This window comes from Protobothrops mucrosquamatus, unplaced genomic scaffold (genome assembly GCF_001527695.2).
Source record: "Protobothrops mucrosquamatus isolate PMUCROS unplaced genomic scaffold, P.Mucros_1.0 scaffold3, whole genome shotgun sequence".
In the NCBI taxonomy this organism is placed as follows: Eukaryota; Metazoa; Chordata; class Lepidosauria; order Squamata; family Viperidae; genus Protobothrops; species Protobothrops mucrosquamatus.
In genome coordinates this window covers 3,700,736-3,727,027 of record NW_015386390.1, presented here as the reverse complement: position 1 = coordinate 3,727,027, position 26,292 = coordinate 3,700,736, and the positions used below count along the sequence as shown (strand labels likewise).

Below are 26,292 nucleotides of genomic sequence, written 5' to 3'. Positions count from 1 at the left end.
CAGAGGGCCGTTCTGGGCCTTGCAAAAAAGGGCTAGGGCTTCAGTGGGCGCCATCCAGTGGTGGGATTCAGCCGGTTCACCAAACTCAACCAAAAATAGCTTTCGACTGAATCCTACCACTGCATACACACACACACACACACACACACACACACATTTAAAGATGCACATTACAAAGTCTACATTGCAAACGGTTCATTATGCAATTAGGTAACAGCATAATTGCTAAAAGGGAGTGGGGTCTACTATTAATCATGGTCTTAATCTATGCTTATCTGGGGGTTGATTGCTGGCAAGAAGGTATTTTGGTCAGTTTTTTGGTTCCCTTCTGGCTTTTCTTGATTGTCTCTTTGGAATGGCATGTAGATATTGTTTATCTCTATATGCCTGTTGACGGTTGAAGTCTACACTGCTTGCATTTATTAAGGTTTGCTATTTGCAGGACAAAAAGAGCCCAGCATTAAACTGATTTGTGTTTATATATTTAGTTGCCCTGCACAGATCTGTAACTATATCCATGTTTGCATAACTGCAAGGTGGTTAAGAAAGGTAAAAGATTAGCAACAAGCAAGTACTTAAGGTCCACCGCTTCTCTGTAAATCATGCATTTGAACAGGTGACTTGGGAGTGGAGAAAAAGATAAATCAGCTTAAAACCTTGTCAAACAGTACCGTAACACTTATGCCCAAGCCGTTCTCATTTTTGGCCAGTCTGACTTCAAAGATATCTCCAGGTTTAAGAGATATTTTAGAATTCATGGAGCTGCAGAAATTCACCAAGGAAGCTTCCTTTATGTAAGAAGAAAAAAGGCAAAAGGGTTACAACAACAACAACAACAACAATAATAGAGTTGGAAGGGACCATGAAGGTCTTCTAGTCCAACCCCTTGCTCAGGCAGGAAACCCTATACCAATTTATGATAACAATGTATTTACAGGTAGCCCATGTTTAATGACCACAGTTGGGAACGGTAACTTGATTGTTAAGTGAAGCGCTAAGCAAAACTGCAACTGCTTACAATTTCACTTTAGCTTTCCTTTGGTTCACAGTCCTGCCAAGATCATAAATGTGAGGACTCATGGCAAAGTTATTTCTTGATCAACTGTGAATGGTCACTAAACGAAGCAGTTGTTGAACAAGGATTATCTGTACTGAGATAACCAAAGGATTGAAATAGAAAAAAAAATTCTTTATAAACAGAATACAAAGATATGTATTAAAAGAGCATTCTATTTTAATCAAACATAAGCATATTTACCCCAGTGTAAATTCCATCTACACGTGATAAACAAAGATAAGATGTTTGTGATGCTGTGGCCAATGCTTTATACAAATTAATTTTTACAACAAAGAAATCAATATGCCAATACTTGTGCAGGTGAGGAAAACTTTGCTAAACAGTTTAGCATGCTATAATCACATAGTGTCAGACTCCAAAATCCAAGAAAGACACATTGTGATTCTTCCCAATGGATTTTTTTTTTTATTCCTCATCCATAGACAGAATCTTGCCAAATTAAAACATGCTAACACCACATCATGTGACCAGAAAGTTAATCAGCTGACTTACATCTGGAGGAAGGAGAAAGAAGGACAAGTGACAAGATGTATGTGATGACAAGATGCAAATACTGCTACTAACATACGTCAAATATTGAGACAAAAGTATGTTAGAGGTAGGATTTGTATCACGATGTCATCACACGCATGCTGTGATAGAATTTCAGATTGTTGCAGTCAACTGTGATCTAACTAGAAAATAATTCACATGACTTATTCAGGAAATTGATTAGTTAAAATTACAATCCTGCAAAAAATCTGAGCACTTTGAGAGGGTTCCACAGAGGTAATTTTTTTCTATATCACTTGTCTGCCATCTAGTTGTCCCCTGGAGTTTTGCAGGTCTAGACAGTTACCCTAAAATTAGTAGTCTTGAATTTGGTCAAGGATACTGGCTAGATTTACATACTGTGCTAAGCCAAAAATGGTTGGACTGGCTGTGCCTTAAGTATATTTTATGAACCCTGTCAAAATGTTTTAGGGCAGGGATACACAACTTCTATCAACTCAAAAGCTATACTAGACTTTTCATTATGGCTCAGCTAAGAATTATGGTAAAACAATCCACTATAATTTTTCATGTAATCTGTATCTGAAGTGTGGTGTGTCAACCCATCCAGAAAAACAAATTCCTTTTAAGTCTGACCCATTTGCGAGAGGATGATTGCCAGGCAATAGGATAATTTCCCCCCTCTTTTAATGTCCTTTATTCTTCCCCCTTTGTTTCTCTCCAGTTCTGCTGAGGACTGAGCTGGAGGACTTCTTATATTGGCAACTTTTCTTCTGGCAGTGAATTGGCTATTTATAGCTTTCAGTACAAGTGAAAACCACAAATTTGTGAACATAGAAATGATTACAGAGATTACAGAGCAACTCACAAAGCTGCAGCAAGTCAAGGATCAAAGAACAAAAAGTTGCATAAATAAATCTTTATGAGCCAAATTCATCACAATAATTTGGAGTGTCAGATCTGCAAAAAAATACAGACCATCTCCAGAGCTCTCGTGGTAGAGATCTGATAACCTAATCCATAAAATAACCCATAAAAATATTGTCAGTACCAAAATGTTTTCTGTCTAAATATTAACCAAGTTGATGTAAATAAGCAAAACTCTCATTAAAATAACAAAAATACAAAAAGTTTCATTGCCTAGCAGCAAGCCAGTTAAAATAGCTTTTTAAAAGTTAAAGGATTCTCTCTCTCTCTCTCTCTCTCTCTCTCTCTCTCTCTCTCTCTCTCTCTCTCTCTCTCTTTTTTTTTCCCTCTCTCTCTTTTTCTCTGGTGATAACACCATGCATTTCACCTAGAGAAAACTTTGGCCACAAACGTAAGTTTAAGGGCATGAGCAATTAACCAACAGCACCATTGGTACACCCTGCCCACGATTCCCTTTCCCCTTAGTAAACCTGCTCTAACAAACACCGGGTCTTTTTGCTTACAGAAAAAGCCATGCAACTGAAATCAACGTTACCCTTTTCAATGCGGTTTGCTCCTGACTGCTGGAGTAAGTGGCTTCATCCATGTCAGAATCCCCTCGGTCAGAATAGTCGGGGGTCTCTGCCATGCCAGTCAGTTTGGTTTTGATCAGGTTGGTCTCTGAAGAAGATCCATTCTTTTCACCGCATTTGGGAGGGCCCAGGAGAGGATTACTGCAATGCTGCAATTCCTGCTGGTCATTGATATGGTGGCCAAGGCTGTGGTTGGTTTGGGACAGGCTAGCACTCTCGGTCCTGGAGTCTTGGGAGCTGAGACTCCCACCCCATTTGCTTGAGCAAATACCAGATACACTTCCAGAGTTGGGTCTCCAGTGACTTACTGGCCAGTTCTGTTCCTCTGAAGAGGACTCAGCCTCATGGTCTGCCCTCAAGGAAGTCTTTTTAAAGCATCCCTTTCTTAGGAGACTGGACGTTCCTAAGGATAAATGGAAACTCCAATAATAAAATTATTGAATCACCTTTCCAGACACAGATGTGAGAAAGATCACTATTTTTTTTAACTTCAGCAACTTTAAGATGGTTGGACTTTTGTCTCCCAGAATTCCCTGCCCAGTAGTACCAGTTTCCCTCTTTACACATATCTTGTTATTCTAGGATTGAATATTTCTTGGAATTGTTAACCAAACCTTTCTGTTTTAGTTTAACTAGGGAACTATGGTTATTAGTAATAAAAGATCCTAGACCATGACTTGATTTGGTTTATGTTTTGAGTTTTTTCCTCTGGTCCTGCTAGCCATTATTTGTTGATTCCCTAGAATAATTAATCCAGGATAGATTATATCTTGCATGGTGGTTAGAGCCTATATGAAATAAAAATGTATATATTTGCACATATCTCAGAATGAGCCAAATGAATTGCACCCACACTTCAGTTATTGAGTCCAAAATGTGCATTCTAAAAGGGTCAATAAGAGAATTTATAAGCCTGAAAACAAATATAAAATAGAACTTCACACAAATTTGGAAAATCAGAGAATTTGGGGATTAATTTGACACCAAGTCTACAGAGGTCTCTCTCTCATACTTGGAAAGCCCAAGGGACTCTTCCCTTAGTGGCATTTCAGCTGGCTATGAAAATAATTTGTTCCATCTTGTTTATTATGTCTTGATATGAAGTTTTTAGCTGCTGTTCTGGCTCATATAGCTCTATGTAACCCTAACTAGAGAGCATGTATCTGTATGTTAGAATATCTGGCATATATTGGGTTAAGTGCTGTCTCCTTAAGAGATGGATTATGGGAAATGTAGTTTAGCTAGTCAGTCATCCCATGTTGATGGGTCAGTGGGAGGAGTTTCTAAAGGGTATTGGGAGACTTCCTGGACACAAGCCAGTTTGGAATGCCTTTGTTCATCCAGCCTCATGTCTCCTAGCCACACGGCTTGGAGGTCCTATGCCAACATGTGATACTTATGCAGAAGAAGAGGGGAAAATCCATTATCAAATTACCTGTGGAATGAACCAATATTGCTGAAATATACTTTTGGACGTATCTCTACATAACTGTGAGTTATTGTTTAGGATTCCCAGAATAAAGCGATATTTTCTGTTTATTCCTCTGAGTTATCTATCTGTCCTGGATCAGACTAAGGCTGTCTGTTCTGTCTGGGACAGAATAGCTGCTGTAGTTCTAGGTCTTTATTTTTCCACTTTTATTAGTTCCATTCTTCTTCTATTTTGAATGTTATTGTCTGTTTCAAATTATCACAATCTGCCTTGGCAATTCCACATGCCCACCCCTGTCATCTGAGCCTAGGGCTAAGTTCAAGTATTTGGATATACAAAGAAAAAACAACAACAGAATGATTCAATCGCCTTGAAAGAAGTTGGCCATCCTGTGGCTATCCTTTCAGAAGGCTCTTGCTCTTTTTTTCCTCTCTTTTTCTATCAGAAAACCATCTTTATCAGCTGATTAGGTCAGATGTGAATTGGCAATACTTGTACTGTAGAACCTATAGCTAAGGAGCCACTTACAGAAATGGTAACAAAGGCCATGCAGTGCTTTTGAACACAAACTGGGGATACAAAAATTGCACTTGCCTGAAATTCCTTAAAGCAAGTCGTCTGTCTTTTCCTGCAATTGTTAATAGCTGTGGAGGACAGCCACGCAACCTTATCAAGAAGTAGCTGCTTTTGGAGTTACAAGTAGTTCTCAACTTACGACTGATCATTTAGTGACCAACCTATCTGAAAAAGGGAATTTAGGACCTGGATCTGAAATTCTGATGGTCAGACATTTCGGGCACTCAGTATCACATGACTGCAGCTTATGACAGATTTGTTGAAAAATGGCACTTACATCCAGTATTTGGCAAAACTGTGCCATAGTGAACACTGGGTCACTTAATAACTGCAGCATTCTCACTTATGACTGTAGTATTCTCACTTACAACCGCTGCATTCATTTAATGATCACCACCAAAATGTCATAAAAATCAGGACAGTCATGTTTTACGACCATTATGACTTGCAACCATACTGAGTAGGCTCCATTATGGTTATTTATTTTATTTTATTTTATTATCAAACTCATTGGTCGCCCATCTTACCACTGGGTAACTCAAGGGCTTTCTGAATAGGTAGGCGCTATGTTTGTGCACTACTTTTTCTATGCCAAAGGTCTGCACAATGCTAATATGGGCTCATTTAGGCCCTCTTGCACAGAAAAGCATCTGGAAGAAGGAAAATATTGATTAGAACAGAAAGAATTGCAGGTTGCTATATACGAATTGTTAACCTAGAAAAAAACTTTTATTTTGGGAAATACCTTTAACTGATCCATCCTTAGGCTGAGAAACGACAAGGGTCACATTTTCTGGAGCATGCTCAATAATTTCTAAAGCTGCAAGATGGCTGACCCCTTCCAAACTCACACTGTTTACTGAAATCAGACGATCTCCTATGCAGATGGATTAAGTCAGAAATTAACAATCCAGAATAGATGTTTCTAAAGTTTGACTGTCCTCTACTCATATTTCCAAAGTTTATCATTCATTTCATTTTGCAAGCAAACATTCTTCCAAACATAAATGTTATTAAACTGGAGCAGCAAAACATGGTAAACTCATTATGAAATGTTGGGGAAATGTATTACACACACCAGTAACAGAAAGAATAATATGCATGTGATTAATTTCCCTTATATGAATTTAAAATTCTCCAATCTTATGCAGAATAAGAATTCCAAAAAGGCAATTCCCATTTCCAGGACCACCGTTTGGTATGTCAGAATGACTCCTCTTTATGAGACTAGTAGAAGGTGTCCTTCTAAAGCCAATATCACAAATTATTACCACAGAGTTTGACAAACGGTAGAGCTGGAAAGAATGTGCAGTATAGAATCTGTTTTGCAGATTGCTAGTGTTCAGTGTTTTCAGAAGAGATTCACCAAATCTGCAAGTTGGAGTTCATTTTAACATATTTGTGTGTCAGGGAATTGCACAGCAAGTGTCCAAATGGAGCCAGAACTTGTAGTTTTATATAAACAAATATATTTTACATCTATATATACAGCAAACAAGATAGGCACACTACATCATGAGGTAAATCATCAGGGCACACAGAGCACACAGAAGAAAAAGGCGGCAAAAAAGGGAAACTCCCTCTCCACACCCATAGCAACCAATCACAATGCAGATTGCCTCACACAGGAGCCAGACAGCACGCCCCAACCAATCAATTATAGCTGTGTGTTCTAGCTCATTGTACAACCCCACTGTTCCAGCTACTGAATTTAAATATCTTAACACTGTGTTATACATCTTATCCTATTAACAATAAAATCTATTCTCTTTAGTGTGGAAACTTATAAAGGCCAAGTGAGCATTCTTACAAATTGGCAGTTTAAATAACTTCAATATTTGAAGATGTACAAATAAATTATTAGAAAAAAACACCTTCAAGCTTTATAGTCCAAATAACTCCAGTAGGCACAGAATGAGGATTTTTATGAGGTCAAAGTCCCAGAGTCTAGGAATATATTGGAAAACTCTGACAACGACATGACTACAGACTTAAATAGTTTAATCTTCATTTCTTTTTATCTTACAAATCTTCTGTCATCGTTTTTCTAATCATATCACCATCAATCAAGTAATTGGTAAAGTAAGAATGGCAATAGACTACTAGAGTTCCATTGATTTAGAGCTGTAATAACCCTAATATTTATTCATATACCTCAATCTTGATCTCTGTTTCTATCATGTCTCTATCTCTATCTGCATCTCTTAATATAATTTCCAAACAATTAGCCAATATTCAAAGTTATGTATTAAAATATTACCAAGGATGATACTGGAAGTTTTAATATGAAACATTCAGGTAATTTCATTTTATCTATTTATCTATTTATCTATTTATCTATTTATCTATTTATCTATCTATCTATCTATCTATCTATCTATCTATCTATCTATCTATCTATCTATCTATCTATCTATCTATCTATCTATCCACCTACCTACCTATCAAATCTTTATGCCACCCATCCCCCCTGTAAGGTGACAGGTTATAAAACAAATAGAAAAATAATTAAAATAAATTAAAATATTAAAACTGCAGATTTCATACTTCTGTGTTCATTTTAAAAGAAGTGTAATTAATTCCTATTTTGTGGAACATCACCTGGTTTTAATGATCCTTGCAAATCAGCTGGTCCCCCAGGAGTTACTGATTGGATAAAAATTCCAAGATCAAATTTTCCAGTCTTCTCGCCACCAGTTATCTCAAACCCTGTTAAAAATAACTTTTTGGTTATTCATAGCAATATTTCACAAACCAATGGCTTACTGATTTATTACTTGTGTGGTTTGCCAAGATATTTTTCTGGGTAAAACAATGCCCTCAAATATCCTAAGACTAAAATGGATCTCTGTTGAATTGCCCTAGTAGGGAATTCTCTTATGAGTGGCCAGTGTTGGTATCTAGTTGCCTTCCCCAATGTAGGACTCTTCAGATACCCAGAAACTACATACTTGGCTCAAGAAGTTTAGGAAGATGCATTCAAAACACATTTGGAAGGCACTGGACTGAGGAATGTCTAGACTGAAACATCTGGATTTTAATGTTATTGGCTCCAAATTGCTGGGTTTGTTATATATTAGCTCTTTGTACTACACAGAACTGTGGAAACCACCAACACCACAAATATAATAACAACTGCTATCTTAGATGGTATCTACGAAAAGTTTAGGACTTGTTTGGATAATGACTGAAAGGACAGAAGAAATTATTTGGGACATCACTTTCTATGTAGTGCTGGCCTGGGCTGTTCAAATATTGCTTATATCAGCTATTAGACATGTTTATTGGATACCTTTTCTCCCCAGTTTTTGATCCTTAAAGCCTGAATAGAAAATCCAGTTGCAAAATATCTTTGAATTATTTGTGTTGGGTACAAGCCAATCATCACTGCTTTACTGTTCAAAACATGACATGAAACAGCCACCCCTAATCCAAATGATTTTTAGAGCATAACTCTCAATATCCTTTATCAGAATTCAGATGTCAGAGATGATAAAAATTATAATTCACAACAGTACGGAAAGAGCCCTGATTAGGGAAAATCGTGGTAGCACAATTTTCAAATTTCTCAGTGAAAAGAACAAAAGTCATTTGATGACAGAACTAGTGCAATATGCTCCTTGAAGATAACTTGGAAGCTTCAGCTGTTACAAAATGTACAACTGTATCTCTCCACTGAAGTCAACCCAACCACTTGGATTGTGTGAGAGAAGCAGTTGTCTGTCTTCCAGTTTTGGAAGTTGGGGGAGGACATGAAGCCCTGGGGGTACTATTTTTCCATATTGGGGCTGGATTTCTGGAATGCTTTCTTATTGGGGGTTGATTAGCTCCACAATTATTGGCCTTATGAAAACAGCTGAAGATGGGCATTTTCTAGACGGTGTTTGGGTCTTGATGTAGTTTGGGGTTCTATATGTAGAGTGTTTTTTTATCATTTGTAATTATATTATTGTCTTTTTTAATAAACGTCTGAGACTCTATGATTGTGATGGGAAATACATTTGAATAAACAAACAAACAAAACACAGCTATTTGGGCAAACTGGATATTATGGATATCTCAACCTCCTTTGAGATTGCTGCACTGATCGCTAGAATGCTCCCAGGCCCAATTCATAAGTGCTTTTTAATTTGTACTAATTTTGAACTACTGTACTTACGATATTGTTACTTATGATATTGTTACTACATGTTTTATCAGGATGACTCCGTCTCAGTTTCCTTGTGCATGCCATCCAAAGTCAGTCAAATTGGGCAGTTTATAAACATGCATACATACATACACACAAACATACATGCATAAACATCAACTTCTTTTGAAAGGAAAAAAATATATTTTTTGCCCCACCACAACAATAAGTTTGTATTAATGACTCAAATCTCAGGGATAGTTCTGACAGTGAAAGCCTCCTTTCAATACACTGTGTGATCTACTTGTTTTTTTTTAATTTCTGCATTTATATGTAATTGATAAAGTAACATCTACTTACCTAAGCCATATTTTTCATCTTTTTTCAAGTTGATCAAGTTGACCTCCCTTTCTGGTAAAGACACTATATTCTTCTCTGTTTGGAGACCATCTGCGGACCAAAGCAACAGCACATTTTTTTTAAAAAAATAATACTGAAATATAATGAGACAAATTCTATTTCTTAGCTACCACACTACATAAATCAAGCTTTGTTTCAATTCATTGTACAATTAAACCTTCCCAAAATTCAAAATGAATTAATGGTGAGCTTCAACTCTACATTGACAGTTTCAGAATGGATGTGGAAAAAATAAACATCTTCTTTCTACATGACATATTAGGGAGGTAATGAACATTTAAGAAACTGAATCATTCTGATCCATGACACAGCATGCAAGCAGCGAATGAACCAAGTTTGCCTGCAATACATGGAGACTTAAAAACGTGGACATTCTATTTTATGCTTTTGTAGTGTTTCCCATTTTAGGGTTGGGGTGTGTCAAAAGAGGAAGAATTTTGTTTTGCCTGCTTCTTTTGTTGAACCAATGTAATTCTCATTGCATAGATTATTTATATGGGTAGATGAGGAAAACTCATTCTTAGGATGACTCATTTCTCAGAGATGCCGAAAGCAAGAAAATGATCCAATGTTTCATAACATCATGTTAGCAGCTCTGCTCCTTGCCTACTTGGGTGCAAGGTTACAACTTCAGTACAAAAAACCTCACAAACTCAGTTTGTGTTATGGTGCCTGTTTTATAATTTGAACCCCTTGCCTCCCTGCAGAAATCCATGACACTTTTCTGAATGTTGTCATATCAAGAGCACTCTTGATGTGTAGGAGAAATCCCATTACTTTAAGAAATTATGTCGTTTGGTACTAGTAATAAGGAATGATGGGAATTTTTTTGCATATATGCAAAGCGGCAGGCTGATGTAGTCTGGTCTTAAATAGCTGGACTTACAATGTTAATATTTAGTTAGAATGCTTTCATCAAGATCTAGAATTGGTTTTCTCAAGATCTAGAACTTTCTCCATAGTTTCTTCTATCTGGTGCAATAACTACCCATCCCAAGGGTTTTTAGACACCTTTAAAATGTTTAATTTTGTCCTTCCATCAATTCGCCTATCAACTGACTTTTTGTACATATATTCTGGTTTTTATTTTACTCCACGTTTATTCTGAAATATTACTTAAGGTTTATTGAAGTGCATCAGGATTCTCTGCAATTAGCAGTGATATGGAAGGGTGTTTAATAAAGATGCATTTATTTTTATATCTAAATCATCTTTTAATCTTTTACGACAGCCCCATAAAGAAAGTTGGAGCCTTTATACTTGTTGTAGCAAAGAGAAGCTAAGGGAACAAACAACACAGCTTACCTATGGGGCTAAAATATAACACAAAAATTACCACTGTAATAAATTTGTCACATTTATTTGGTTCTCTTTTTTTCTGTAAGAAAGAGTTGCAATACTTTGGGACTCTCGTCAGTTACTTTTTCTTGAGGTGGGAAAAAGAATAAATTAACATTGGTTCCCCAAAAAGTGAGCAAACAAAGCATTAAATAACATTAGCATTCTCCCAAATAGTTCAGAACAAATTCACAATGTAAGTCAATTGTTAATAGCCAACTAGAAAATTGCTTAGGCTTCTAAATTGCACAGTACAATTGGACTGAAACCAAACAATGCTGACCTATTACAAAGGCTTGGTCTGTATCTTCTGTGGATGAAGAGTCAAATTCATTTTTCTTTCTTTCTAGGCTGGCATTTAAACCTGCATGGGAGTCTGAACTAAAAAATGGTTGAAGAAACAGAGTAGGGAAAAAAAGTGAGGAAAATAGAAAGCAGAAAAGAACAAAGGAAAAATGTAATAAAATAAAGATACAAGCTAATATGGTACACAAAACAGGCATAAAAATGCATACTTCACATCAAAGAACATGCTGGCAGAGATCTGTGAAATGTGAATAAGTTCAATTTATGTGCGTGGAAGCAAAGCACATGGAAATCAATATGAAAGGCAACCACAAAAAGAAGTTTTAAGCATGGTGGAATGAAAATGAATCCTGCAATGTACGTGAATGCAGTTCTTGCTTCCCCACAGTGGCTCCTGTTCCTACATCAGGAAAATTTCAGCCACAAATGGTTGGTTTTATAGTGCTGCAGAAGTGCTCAATGTTTCACTACTAAAAAAATGAATCTAAAAAGGAAACTTTCCTTGCCTTTGGCCTAATAATACCAGCTGCTTAATACAGTTTACAGACTCCTGCTTTTATATCTATAAAAAAAGTCTGGGATTATGTTTAATATCTGCAGTTAATTGTCCTTAAAAGTTATCTATGCTAATTTCCCATTAACACACAATATTTTGAAATGCTACCACTTCCACAGGGGGGCTCCTAAAAAAATTACCATGGTCACATTGCAAGTATTTTACAAGGAAATTCTTCTCGTATATTAGCTTCCCCAGATATATACAATGCTTGAAATCAATTCAATTCAATTTGATTTATTGCGATCAAAGACCAGCGCAGGTAATAGACAAATAAAATTTAGGATAGAGTTAAAATACATTTGTAAAATAGTGTATCATATTGAATCCGTGTTATAGCCTATATTAAATTAAATTAAATTGTAACACAAACACTAATTTATATTAAGTAAAAGAATCTAAAATTGCACCAAAGTAAAAGAATGCTTGAAATTCCAAAGGTGCTTTTTCAAGAGGCAACTGGACTTTCTTGTTTTTCTTTGAAGATGTTTCGCTTCTCATCCAAGAAGCTTCTTCAGCTCTGACTGGATGGTGGGGAATGGAAGGATTTATATTCCTTGCAGAAGGCTGGTCATTTGCATTCTTTTAGAGAGTCGTTGAGACCACTTGGAGGTTAATCTGTGTCCTCAGGGTCACCTGAGAAGTGCAAATGGGTCTGGAGCCTTTATATTCTTGCAAGGAATATAAATCTAAATGTATATAAATATAAATTCTCCACCATCCAGTCAGAGCTGAAAAAGCTTCTTGGATGAGAAGCGAAACGTTTTCAAAGAAAAACAAGAAAGTCCAGTTGCTTCTTGAAAAAGCACTTTTGGGACAACCATGACCTGGATGACTGAGAATCTTCATAGACAGTGTCTGAAATCCTACCATGAGGTTCAAAATTATGCATACTATACATATGAGCAACCAACTTTATCTCCTCTGCAGAAAGTACCTATTCAGCACCTACCATGAAGACGGCCATGTTAAAATCAATCCCTAAGAAACATCCTTACTTGTTGAGTTTTGCTCCTCCAACCACTGATTCGGTATTAGATTTTGGCGCTGTTTGAAAGATCTTCTCCATCAATTCCTCCATTTTCCGTGATGAGGAGTTCCCAGAGGCGGCAAAAGTTTTCCGAACGGGGCTGACCAACACCTGACTCTGTGTCAAGTCATGGAAAGATTTGCTCATAATTTTGGGTCTTTCCTCCCATGACGTCTTCTCGTTTTTGTCTCTGGAATATCCTTGGGCAGGCTGGAAAAGGGACAATTCTGAATAGGAGAGTCTTTTGAGAATCTCTGCTTGTACTGTCGATGGCCGGACAGCAAGCCTGTTCAACGTGCTGCTGGCCAGGCTGTTGGTACTGATGGCACGTCCCATGTTAAATCCTTTCACGGAATCAGGGTGGAGGCTGAGACTCCTAAGGGATGCTCTTTCTGCAAAGAGATGGAATTGGTTTATGCACACAATACATAAAAACAAATGAAATATGTCTCATTTAGATAACCCAGGAGAGATCAAGATAGCATCCAAAACCCAGCACTTATGCTTGTCCTCAGCACATTAAAAAAAATTGCAGCATCCCCATGGTCATATGATCAAAATTTGGATGATGTCCTGGGGTCATGTGACCACCTTTTGCAATCTTCTGACAAGCCAGATTCGCTTAACAACCATGTTACTAACTTAACAATTTCAGTGATTTACTTAACAACTATAGCAAGAAAGATCATAAAATGGAGCAAAACAATTTCACCTACCAACTGCCTTGCTTAGTGACAGAAATTTTGGGCTCAATTGTGGTCGTAAGTTGAGGACTATGTGTATACATTGATATATACTTCGAAAAGCATGCTTAGAACTGTCTATTCTTCATCTTGAGGAAAATAAGCCTTGCCCCAACCCCCAAATCTGGATGAAGTGAAGGAGAAGGTCACTTTGAAAGTCTACTTGGATGTGCATTATTACAAAGGATAAAAAATATAGTCACTCAGGTCGAGCACAAAAAACTGTATTGCCAGTACTTAAAAGACTAGCTACTAATGTTGTTCTTGAGAAATCCATATACTACTAAAACTCTGGTTCCCGTATACTTTAACTGGTGAAATAGTATATCATAGGGCAGGAGTAGGTAACCTTGGCTCTTTTATGACTCGTGGACTTCAACTCCCAGAATTCCTGAGCCAGCATGGCTGAGCTTGGAAACTCTCCCTTTCCCCTCAGCATGGCCGGCTCAGGAATTCTGGGAGTTGAAGTCCACGAGTCATAAAAGAGCCAAGGTTGCCTACCCCTGTCATAGGGCAACCATTTTTGAATCAAGGTACTTCAAGGTATTTAAAGAATGTGTACAAACTCTGGGACCCATGACTCTCATAAAATGGAAATTTGGCAATCTTTTACGAAACGTTTTATGCTATAAACATGATCATAAAACAGTTTATGGCATAATACAAAATGAAATAATACAAAATTTCCTGTGCTGATGTTTTAACTGTGCTATACAGTCTAACCTGGGCTATTTCAAGGCAGATACATCTCTGAAGGCTCCCCAACTTTTCCCATGAGGGCAGTGCATTAGAGGTTCTGTCATTGTTGAAAGCATTGTGGAATGTTATTTTAAATAAAAAGATTAAGTTGAATGAAAATACTATACATCTTAGAGCCTTAACTTTAAAATGTGTGGGAAATCCTTTTATCTATTGGCAAGGATAAACTCGCTGCAGTTCTTAAATCCTCTGACAGCTTATAATGTCAAAGGCTGTCATTTTCAGGTTCCAGAAAATATGATGGAAAGCATCACAAAATGGATAGCATCCTCTTTTGCCAATGCTGATAAAATAGCAACTGCTAATCAAGAGATTTCACAAATCTCATAAATTTTCAGCAATCCAATTCCTGCAACTCCTGCCCCAAATTGGGCTGAACAACGGTCTGGGTTGAAAAACATATTAATACAGTTTATGGCACAGCACATTTTAGGGGGTAAAGCAGCACTTGGCTAAAGCCAAAATTCCAGAGCAGACACATAGGATCAAATTGCAAGGCTCTTTAAATGCTCAAATTTACATCTTTTCCCTTTTATCTAGCTGGAACATGTTTGATTCTTTAAAGGCCTTCTAGTAACACTTAATCTTCAGCTAATACTTGCAGGTTTTTGACATTATTCCAAAAACAATTCTCTCTTTTCTAATGTCACTGCCCAGTGTTATACCACGACTCTCCTTATAAAAAGTTACATAAACCATCATCTCCTCCTCTAAACTGCCTCTTCATATCCATATCCTTTTGTCCCCTGGGCTGTGTGTTTTTTGTAGGGGAGAGGGAAGCATATGCAAAAGCTGAACTTTTTCTCCGAACTATTTTTTCTTTGTTAGTTTCTCAGTCATTACATAATAATAATAATAATAATAATAATAATAATAATAATAATAATAATAATAATAATAATAATAATAATAATAATAATAATAATAGTTGGAAGGGTCCTTGGAGGTCATCCAGTCCAACCTCCTGCTCAGGCAGGAAACCCTATACCATTTCGGACAAATGGCTGCCCAGTCTCTTCTTAAAAACTTCCAGTGTTGGAGCATTCACCGCTTCTGGAGGCAGGTTGTTCCACTGGTTAATTGTTCTAACTGTCAGGAAGTTTCTCCTTAGTTCTAGGTTGCTTCTCTCCTTGATTAGTTTCCACCCATTGCTTCTTGTCCTGCCTTCTGGTGCTTTGGAGAATAGCTTGACTCCCTCTTCTTTGTGGCAGCCCCTGAGATACTGGAACTCCGCTATCATGTCCCCCCTCGTCCTCTTCATTAAACTAGACATACCCAATTCCATCAACCGTTCCTTGTATGTTTTAGCCTCCAGTCCCCTAATCATTATGTCTGGAAATTTTCTTATTTGTATTATCTTAGTAGTGGCATGGTGGCTCAGTGGTTAAGATGATGAGCTTGAAGCCGGACAACCGGCAGCCCAGGTTTGAGACCCGAGTGCCATGCATAGGGGTGAGCTCCTGACCTTGCCCCAGCTCCTGCCAACCTAGCAGTTCGAAAGCATGCAAATGCGAGTAGATGAATAGGTACCACTTCAATGGGAAGATAACAGCACTCCATGACTTCATGACCGCGGAAATGTCTTTAGACAGCAGAGGTTCAATGGCCTTCAAAGAGAGATGAGCATCAACTCCTACAGACGGCAATGACTACGGAGTGAAATCTGCAGGGACTCCTTTTACTTATTATCTTAGCATGTACCAATATGTGCCAACAGTTACTGACAGGTGAACATGCCAAGATTTATCTACAGCAGAGGCCCCCAACCTTTGGGGCACCAGGGACCGGTTCTGTGGAGAGAGGGTTTCCCAAGGACCAGAGGGGGCGTGGTTTCGTGCGCTGCCTGCATGCAGTGAATGGGGCTTCGCTTGTTTGTGCGGGCTGGTTTCTGGCCTGCTGCGGACCGGTGCCAGTCCATGGACCAGGGGTTGGGGACCCCTGGTCTATAGTATTTACAATGCCTTAGTAAGGCCACACTTGGAATACTGCATCCAGTTTTGGTCACCACGATGTAAAAAAGATGTTGAGACTCTAGAAAGAGTACAGAGAAGAGCAACAAAGATGATTAGGGGACTGGAGGCTAAAGCATATAAGGAACGGCTGCTGGAATTGGGTATGTCTAGTTTAATGAAGAGAAGGACAAGGGGGGACATGATAGCAGTGTTCCAATATCTCAGGGGCTGCCACAAAGAAGAGGGAGTCAAGCTATTCTCCAAGGAGCCTGGAGGCAGAACGAGAAGCAACGGATGGAAACTGATCAAGGAGAGAAGCAACTTAGAACTAAGGAGAAACTTCCTGACAGTTAGAACAATTAACCAGTGGAACAACCAGCCTCCAGAAGCGGTGAATGCTCCAACACTGGAAGTTTTTAAGAAGAGACTGGATAACCATTTGTCTGAAATGGTGTAGGGTTCCTGCCTGAGCAGGGGGTTGGACTAGATGACCTCCAAGGTCCCTTCCAACTTTATTATTATTGTTATTATTATTATAACTTCATTGAATACTGATATTTTACAGGTACAAGATGTCACATGTTAGTTCAGAGAAAAGTGGGCTTGATCCAGGCAGGTACTGAGTCATTATCCACCTAGTCCTCAGGGACTAGGACTACTTTCCCAATAGATGCTATCCGGAAATGTCAGACTTCAGCTCTCCTAATCTTTTAATTAACATGCCAGACATTGCTATGTCAAGGAATTGTGGTTCTGCAAGTGACTACCTCCGAGAAATATGTCGTGCATATTTTAAGAATAAGTCTTACAGAGAGGAATTACAACTCAATTGAGAGCAGAGAGGATGCTTTTTATGTTTCAAGTTTCACCTTCATTCCCTAGCATTTCCTGATAGAACAGCAGGGAAAGATCCTAGCCTGAGGCTCTGCAAAGTTGCTGACAGTTGATTGACAATATTGGATTAGATGTAGCAACAGTCTGACTGTAGGCAGTTTGACTGTAGGTGAGGTTTCTTTTATAGTGGCTGTTCTCAAGTTCAACAGGTCTAGTCTGGTTAATGGTTAGACCACCTGGAGAGTCAATGGAAGTCACTTTGTATTATTCAGTGAGGAAAGAAAAAAGCAGAATATGTGCTCAGAAATAGATCACTATTTTAGCATATTGTTAATCTGAAGATGAAAGGGAAATAGCACTCAATTTTATTTAACCTCTTTTCATCTAATTTCAATCTCTTTAAATCCCTTTGAACATGTGAAGCAGTGAGGGAATTCTTATTTGGGGTAACTGATGATATAAACAAAACTTAGACCTACTTTAGGCGATATACTTGTTTCAATAAACTTCTAATATGAGTGAACAAAGTGAAATACCGATTGGAATTATAAATATTTGTTTTGGAACGAAAAACTGGATTTTTAAATCACAGATAGGGAATCACAATATGAAATATTCTTTTGTTTTGCTGAAATAATGAAGTAAACTATCTGCTGTTGGCTGGACGACCACTGATAATAGAGAAAACACTACTAGACATAGAATTCAACAGAAAATAATGTTCTGTACAGGTAGCCCTCGACTTACAACAGTTTGTTTAGTGACCGTTCAAGATACAACGGCACTGAAAAAAAGTGGCTTATGACCATTTTTCACACTTATGACTGTTGCAGCACCCCCATGGTCGCATCATCAAACTTCAGGTGCTTGGCAATTGATTCATATTAATGACGGTCACATAACCACCTTCTGACAAGCTAAGTCAATGGGGAAGCCAGATTTACGTAACAGCCATTAGCTGCAGCGATTCTAACAAAATGAAATTCAATGGTGAAAAAAGTAAGGTTCTACATTTAGGCAAGAAAAACCAAATGTACAGGTATAGTATAGGGGGTACCTTGCTCAATAGTAGTAACTGTGAGAGGGATCTCGGAGTCCTAGTGGACCATCACTTAAATATGAGCCAACAGTGTGCTGCAGCTACCAAAAAAGCCAACACAGTGCTAGGCTGCATTAACAGAGGGATAGAATCAAGATCACGTGAAGTATTAATACCACTTTACAATGCCTTGGTAAGGCCACACTTGGAATACTGCATCCAGTTTTGGTCACCACGATGTAAAAAAGATGGTGAGACTCTAGAAAGAGTACAGAGAAGACCAACAAAGATGATTAGGGGACTGGAGGCTAAAGCATATGAGGAAAAACTGCTGGAATTGGGTATGTCTAGTTTAATGAAGGACGAGGGGGGACATGATAGCCGTGTTCCAATATCTCAGGGGCTGCCACAAAGAAGAAGGAGTCAAGCTATTTTCCAAGGCGCCTGAAAGCAAAACAAGAAATAACGGATGGAAACTAATCAAGGAGAGAAGCAACCTAGAACTAAGGAGAAACTTCCTGACAGTTAGAACAATTAACCAGTGGAACAACCTGCCTCCAGAAGCGGTGAATGTTCCAACACTGGAAGTTTTTAAGAAGAGACTGGACAGCCATTTGTCTGTAATGGTATAGGGTTTCCTGCCTGAGCAGGGGGTTGGACTAGATGACTTACAAGGTACCTTCCAACTTCATTATTATTATCATTATCATTATCATTATCATTATCATTATCATTATCATTATCATTATCATTATCATTATTATTATTATGTGACAACTGTGGCAGGAAAAGTTGCAAAATAGGTTAAAACTCGCTTAACAGCTTGCTTAGCAACAGAAATTTTGAGCCTGTCCGTTACAGTCTCAAGACGCGACAGTCGTTAAGTGAGGCACCGAGGTGATCGCCTCACTTAATGACTTCAACCCCTGCTCTCCCCACTGTGGTTGTTAAACAATCACACAGATTGTTAGTACAGAGGGAAAGTGATTCAGCAAAGGAACAGCCACCGAAGAAATTAAAACTGATCCTTTTTTTTTCTACAGTTTGTAATATTTTATTAGAATATAGAATTAAAATACAAAAATACAAAAGCAAATAGTAGGAAACAGTGGGGGGGGGGAGAAAAATGAGGGGGAGAAGGGAAAAAGAACAGACCTCCTCTGTTGCAGTAGAAAGAAGCATTAACCTTAGAAAAAATATTGGGTGAACAAGTTGATTTTAAACCTGAACTTTTTTTACTAGGTATAATGCCTGAAAAGATTAATAAGCAGAAATTATATTTAATCTTACACATCACCACAGCAGCGAGAATAATTTTTGCACAATACTGGAAGAATGAAGGATTGCCATCAGAAGAAGAAATAATCAGGAAAATATGGGAATGTGCAGAGATGGACAGATTAACTATGAGATTGAAAGATAAAGAAGATACAGACTATTATCAAACTTGGGATTTATTTTATTGTTGGCTAGAGGAAAGAATGAAGGATTAGGAATTGAACATGTATTAGCATAGCCAATTCCAGACAACTCGTTGATTGGAAAAATTAACACATGTTTATGAAAAAAAACACCAATAAAATCTTTTTTAAAAAAAATAAAAAAAGAAAGAAGCATTAACATTGAACCTCAACTTTTTTACTTTTCCATAATATTATCAAATAGCCATTTCTATAACCACAAATGAATCTAATCAGTAAAACCCCAAATCCCCCCCCCCACTTTTTTTTTCTTTAGTCATCAAGTTTTTGACACCTTGCTAAGGACTGGTGGTACTCAAATATTGTCATGTCCTAAAAGTGGTACAATCTGTGAAAAGGTCGAAAAGCCCTGCCTTAGGTTAATTCTGCGTAATTAGGTCCAGGAAATCTGCAATCCTAGCAAGGTACACAGCTGCCGTTTCTTACCAATTTCCTGAGCATCCTGGTTGCTCTGCCTGGCTTTCATCTGGAGCTGGAATTTGTGCTGTGCAGAGCAGACCTGTAACAAGTATTGGCAGGTCTTGGTTGTATCTGTTTGGAACGTGTGCTTTATACCATCCGAATTGTTCTGCAGTGTTATCTTTCTTTTCTGCAATATGACAAATAGGGGGGGGAAAGAACCTGATTTCCAGCTTGGAAAAGATACACTGTTCAAAACGAAAGAAAACCTGCAGTGGGAAAGCAATCCAGCTTGAGCGTGTATTGAAAATACCGATTACAGGAAACCTGAGGTATGAAATCCTTGCGTACACTCATGCATACGGAATTAAATGTTTTGCTCAATGTGCAAAAATACGTAATTTGGACGTTTTGAAAATGTTTAAGTAGTCATGCTGGGCTAATACAAAGCTGTTTGGAGTACAGCAAATGTATCAACTTCCAGATAGGAGGTAATCTTAAAGTGCATTAGTGCAAATTCTTGTTGAAGTTCTCACTGTATGCAGAAAGATAGTATACTAAGAAAGCCAATGCATTAAGTCTGGGATGAGCAATGATTTTTTGAATTAGAAGATTGAGATATCTACATTCCCAAATGGGACAATCTTAGAAGGAACACACGGTGTGCTTTCTCCATTACTGATCCTGCTAGATCAGGGGTGTCAAACTCAATTTCATTGAGGGCTGCATCAGCAATGCGGTTGCCCTCGGGGGGCCGGGTGGGTATGGCCGCCAGGGTGGGTACGGCCTACTGGGTGGGCATGGATGGAGTGGGTGTGGCCTACTGGGTAGGCATGGCCAGCTCTACATTGTTCGCGTCAAGGGTGCCTGTGGGGGCCTGGGCAGAAGTGGGAGAGATCTGAGGGTCTCTGGCAGAAGGGGGTGGGACCGGGGCAAGCGCCAAGGCATGGTCCATTTCTTCATTCCTCACAAAGGGTGACACCTCGCCAGCATGCACCCAGGGGGCGGGGCCGACACGGCAGGGGCTGGTTCCTCGCTGTTTCCAGACGGCCTTGTGGAGCTAAGATTGAATGCATTTCAGCATAAGTGGCCACCACAAAATTGTACATTGGCTCCCGGCCGGCCTGGGCCAGGACCAAGGCAGCGGGGGCCGTTCCCTCACTGTTTCCAGGATGGCTTCGTGGGCCACATGAAACCATTTCGCAGGCCGCATCTGGCCCCCGGGCCTTGTGTTTGACATGTCTGTGCTAGATATTCTTTTGTTAGATGGAACCATATTCTGTCCGAATAGCTAGCAGCCTTGGCAAACTTTCTCCTCTCCTGAAAATGGGCTTCTTCATCACAATCCGAATCATCTGGTTTTTATTACTAACATATTTACTGCACACTATGGAGCATCTTATATCATCTTGGTTCTTTGTTATGTTTGGCACACCATTATTTCAATACCGTAGGTAACTCAGCTGGAGTGGGGAGAAAGAGAAGAAAGGCATTTAATGATCCAGTCTGCAATTTTATATATATACATTAAAAAAATGACCAACATACACTGAAGGAAATTTTCTTTGTTTCTCTCCACGGGAAACGAAGGACAGGCATTCGGGCACCGTTGTGAACTTCAAAAATGATAACTCCTTTGGAGCAAACTCCCAGCAGAATTCCGGTCTGAGATTTTTTCTCTGGCAACACCCGATGAAAATGTACACCATAATTTGTCAGTCTTTGGCAAATCTGCCAAATAGAAGAGAGGAAGTCAGAGAGACGGAGAGAAAGAAGTGCACGATACTTATTTTGAGAATACCGTGAGATCAAAATGATTTTTCATGGGTTGCCTTTGAACTTTGCATTACAATGAAGCTGGTTACACATTTTATTTCTTAATTCCTAGAGCGAGAACGTGTCACCTTTTAGTGACTGAGAGACAGATTTAAACATTTTGGGGCAAGATGACAGCAAATTGCTTAGGACCTTTTCTACAAATGGGCTGGTTTAGGGGTTTTCTGTTATTACTTGGATTCATTTATTCCTTCGACAAAAGAAAATCTATCAGAACTTGGAGAAAATCCAAATATCATTTTAACACCACCTAAAGGACGTTGTCTTACTACTCTCCCATATATAGGACAAAGTTGAAAGTTGTTAAGATTTGTCTCCTTTTACTTAAGGTACAACGGTCAGAACGTTTAACACGTAATAACGCTCAACACGTAAAAATAGACGAGAAAAAAAAAAAAAATCTTTTTGTTACAGAACCAAATAGGCAAAAGGGAATAATTGACTGGGTTTAAGTGTTTCTGTGACATGATTAACCAGGTAAAGTTAGCTTACCTTGTTTTTGAGCTAGTTTTACTTTAACTATAATTAGCTGATGTAATCAATTGGTCCCTTTTTAGCATTCCAAAAAGCAGTAATCTCTCCACTGACACAATTAAACATGTTGTGGGAAAAGAGGGTTTGTGCGCTCATTATTTATAATGAGATCTTAGTGAATAAATATATATGAAACCCCTTGTTAACTGCAGACTGCAGGGGAGGGTAACCACCAACCTGTATACAAGCATATACCCACCAATTGTTACAGATATATATTCCGGGCCCTGTTAATTTGGAGCAGGGGTAGTCAACCTTGGCTCTTTTATGACTCGTGGACTTCAACTCCCAGAATTCCTGAGCCAGCTAAGCTGGCTCAGGAATTCTGGGAATTGAAGTCCACGAGTCATAAAAGAGCCAAGGTTGACTACCCCTGATTTGGAGGGTTCCCAGCTTTTTTGAAAGAGGTAAGATTCACTGCCCCTTTCATTAGGATAGGAAAACCTTTTATGAAAATACGTAGAATTTCTAACCTTCAGAAATTCTATTTCAGCTTCTTTTTCAGAAGCACCTGCATAGGTGCTATGCAGCTTTGGCAATTCTTCTTTCACATTGGGTAGCTCCAGATTCTCTATCACTCTTGCCGGCAAATAGTATTCTGTTCTGAAGTAGGATAAGCCATGTACCTGCAAAGAGAAGCATCACGGTGTAAGCCATAACCCTGATCCCAGCTACCTGTAACTGGACGCTCTGCCAGTTCAATAATGGCTGAGTAGCATAACCGCAGGTGATGCAGAATATGAGACAGCTTCCTTGGCGACCTCTACACCGCTGCCAAAACCTTCCTACCAACCATTTGTCCAGAATGAAACCTGAGGTCTTTTGCTCAAAAGCAGGGGGTTGGACTAGAAGACCTCCAAGGTCCCTTCCAACTTTATCATCATTATAATCAAACCTCCAAGGTCCTTTCCAGTGTTGTTATTCTATGTTCTATGTTCAATCATCACTCCTAGACAACGATTGTAACATTAAATAAGATCCAGATATCAAAAAGTGATCAGATCTTTCTGAAAATTGCAAGCCTAGGCTTTTTAAGAACTCATTTTTGCACTGACTGCGGGGATGTTAAAGATGCTCAACAGCAAGCACAATTTATTACTTGAATAAGTAAATAAATTTATGCTGGTATGCTGTAATGAATAAATAAGTCCTCTAATAGTCCATTATGTGCAATGTTTATTCTACATTTAAGCAGCCTGGCTGATGTCTTTCTTCAACTATTCACATCTGTTAATAGTTGGCAAAACTTTTTAACTGTACTTTACTGGAGCTATTATAGAAACCATTTTTCTTCTGATATTTGTACTATTTGCACAAAATCTAATTCGCCCCTACAAACTTGATTACAGAACCAAGATGCTTGTGGCCTTTGGAAAGGCTTTTCTCTAGTTAGTAAGTTATCAAGTCAAACTATAAATACAACTAAATAGAGACCGCAGACAAAATGCTTATCAATAGCTAGGATTCTTTGAAGGCAGTTATGAATCTTCTATGCTTGCTTTGATTTCCTTTGTATATCTCTGTGGTGGTTATAATCAAATGAAGTAGGAAAACAAAAGCATATCTACTTGTCTATGTGCCTAATGGTAGGGCCAAATATTTAATTCACCTTTAGACGTTTCTTGAATCATGTTCTGGGCAAACCCAGAATCTACATGCTTCGCTATGTAGGTCATCACTTAAAGCAGAGGTCTTCAAACATGGCCCTTTTATGACTTGTGGACTTCAACTCCCAGAATTCCTCAGCCAGGCACGCTGGCTGAGGAATTCTGAAGTCCACAAGTCATAAAAGGGCCAAGTTTGAAGACCCCTGACTTAAAGCGTAACTTGTACAGGTCAGGAACTCATATTTTCAGAGTGTGTAGATGAATTCAAAATAATTACCCTCAACAGAGGGAGAAAGCTACATCTCTGAATGAACATCACTATTTATGCCTCCTTCTATCCACAAAACTGCTCACACCTTACTCTGCATCGGTCTCAGGTGTGTCCAAAATTAGACCTTTCATTCATTTGAAAGAGATCATTTGTGGAATTTCTGTACAAGTCCATATCTGAAGAAATTTCAATGATATTATGAGAGCTTTTGCAGCTGTGACATGATGATGGTTTTAATAGTTATTATTTTATATGGACCAGAAACCTTAAGCAGTGTGTTAACAACTTCCGGAATGAATATCAAAAAAGTAACCGAAGTCAGAAGTTTGAGAAACAGTTGCCTCATTATTAGTTAAATTAGTGCATTAATGTTTAGTTATTATTTTCTTTTGACATAAACAGGAAGCCTCCCAGTCCTTTTACCATTACATTTGTTCCATAAAACTGGATTATTTTGGCTTCAAGACCCTAATTGGGAGAAGATATTGATCTGAGTTCTATGGCTACAAACCAATTCAATTTGGAAAAACTTTGAATTCTTCTCTTCTGCTTCCCAACTGCACATCTACTGAACCTTGACACTATACATGATCGGTTTGGTAGGCTCTACGTAAGTTGATATTTTATTCGTATCTTAATCCTCCAACGGTTGTTCACTTTTTAGAGGAATGAAGGAGAACCATTAGAGGTATAAGACGGACCTCCCGGTTCCTCCGGTCGTTATTCCGACAAAGTAGTAGTGTTACATGGAAGAGAAGTTCTTCTAGAAAGGAATTGACATCGTAATACTGATGATATGTCAATGTGTGCCTGGAGCAAATCAAAAGAGGTGAGAAGAAGAAACAAACAGGTCATAAGATGTGGAAATAATGACTGTATGCAGATTAGCTCAAGATGGTGATTCCCTTTTATGCAATGGCCCTTTTGTACAACATGGTTAACCAGATCATGGGGGAACAGGTTGAATGTATTATGTGAATGGGGTTTTTTTTTGCCAGGATTTTAAATGTTAGTTGATTTTAGTTTTCATTTTATGTCTCAGCCTTTATATTATGTTTTTACATATGGTTAGATACTGTAGTGAACCCTGAGATATAAATTACATGAATGAATGAATGAATGAATGAATGAATGAATGAATCAATCAATCAATCAATCAATGCACAAATCAATCAATCAATCAATCAATCAAGGTCTTGTAGCAGGTATTTCTACAGCACTGCAGATGTTCAAAGCACATGACAAACAAAGGTCAACAATTCCAGGTCTCCATGGTGCCATTTGGAAAAACCTGGAACAATCTTCATTTTCACAATTATGTTCCCCAAGAAAGATTAGTCTGGCTAGACTCTCCATATCAGAACTGGCTTTTTAATTTACCTGGTAGATGGTTCAAATGCAATAGCAATAAACAAGCAGCATGAAAATACTTTGGGCTGGCAAAGAAATATTTAGGTATTCCACCACTACATTTGCTCTATTGCCTATATGGAATTCATGCATATATTGCCTATATGGAATTCATGCATGGAACTCCTGACCAGTCAGGATGTTGTTAACAGAACACAGCAAGTTGGGATCATCCCTTTGTTGCCCTTTCCCTTCTATCCAACGAAGGAATAGAAACTAGGACAGGACCATCGTAATTGTGTGTGGCTTGTAGAAAGCAAGACAACTTGGCAGCATGTTGACTTCCCCAGTAGAACACGGACATGGTAGAAGAATGATTTTAAAACACAACACAAATGTACTCACTGAATGAGACTAATATCATCCACAAAGAACTTAATCCGGAAGTACAAGACAAAGTTTACTGTGTTTTTGTTCCTTTTCTTGGATTCTTCTTTCCAGCCATCAGGAGCTACTTTAGTTAGCTTCAGCTCTGGATCGATGAAGAAATACTCGTTTTCTGTCATCAAAAGGTAAATCAACACAGAACATTCATAAGACAGCACAGCTTAGCTGCTCTGCTTTGGTGATA

General features: G+C 38.4%; 1 protein-coding gene across 1 annotated transcript in view; it reads right to left on the bottom strand.

The window, feature by feature from the left end:
• The window catches only part of PTPN13 (protein tyrosine phosphatase non-receptor type 13), a gene marked incomplete at its 3' end in the record, with an annotated part of 103,240 nt that overhangs the window by 21,704 nt on the left and 55,244 nt on the right, over positions 1–26,292 (bottom strand). The window contains exons 12-23 of the mRNA XM_015832359.2: positions 26,067–26,220; positions 25,013–25,121; positions 22,907–23,059; positions 21,612–21,794; positions 20,091–20,253; positions 12,825–13,248; positions 11,248–11,345; positions 9,567–9,656; positions 7,679–7,786; positions 5,823–5,954; positions 3,033–3,472; positions 657–788 (exon numbers count right to left, since the gene is read on the bottom strand). Of these exons, the coding sequence (XP_015687845.1) occupies positions 657–788; positions 3,033–3,472; positions 5,823–5,954; positions 7,679–7,786; positions 9,567–9,656; positions 11,248–11,345; positions 12,825–13,248; positions 20,091–20,253; positions 21,612–21,794; positions 22,907–23,059; positions 25,013–25,121; positions 26,067–26,220 (2,186 nt within the window). The remainder of the gene's footprint in view (positions 1–656; positions 789–3,032; positions 3,473–5,822; positions 5,955–7,678; positions 7,787–9,566; positions 9,657–11,247; positions 11,346–12,824; positions 13,249–20,090; positions 20,254–21,611; positions 21,795–22,906; positions 23,060–25,012; positions 25,122–26,066; positions 26,221–26,292) is intronic.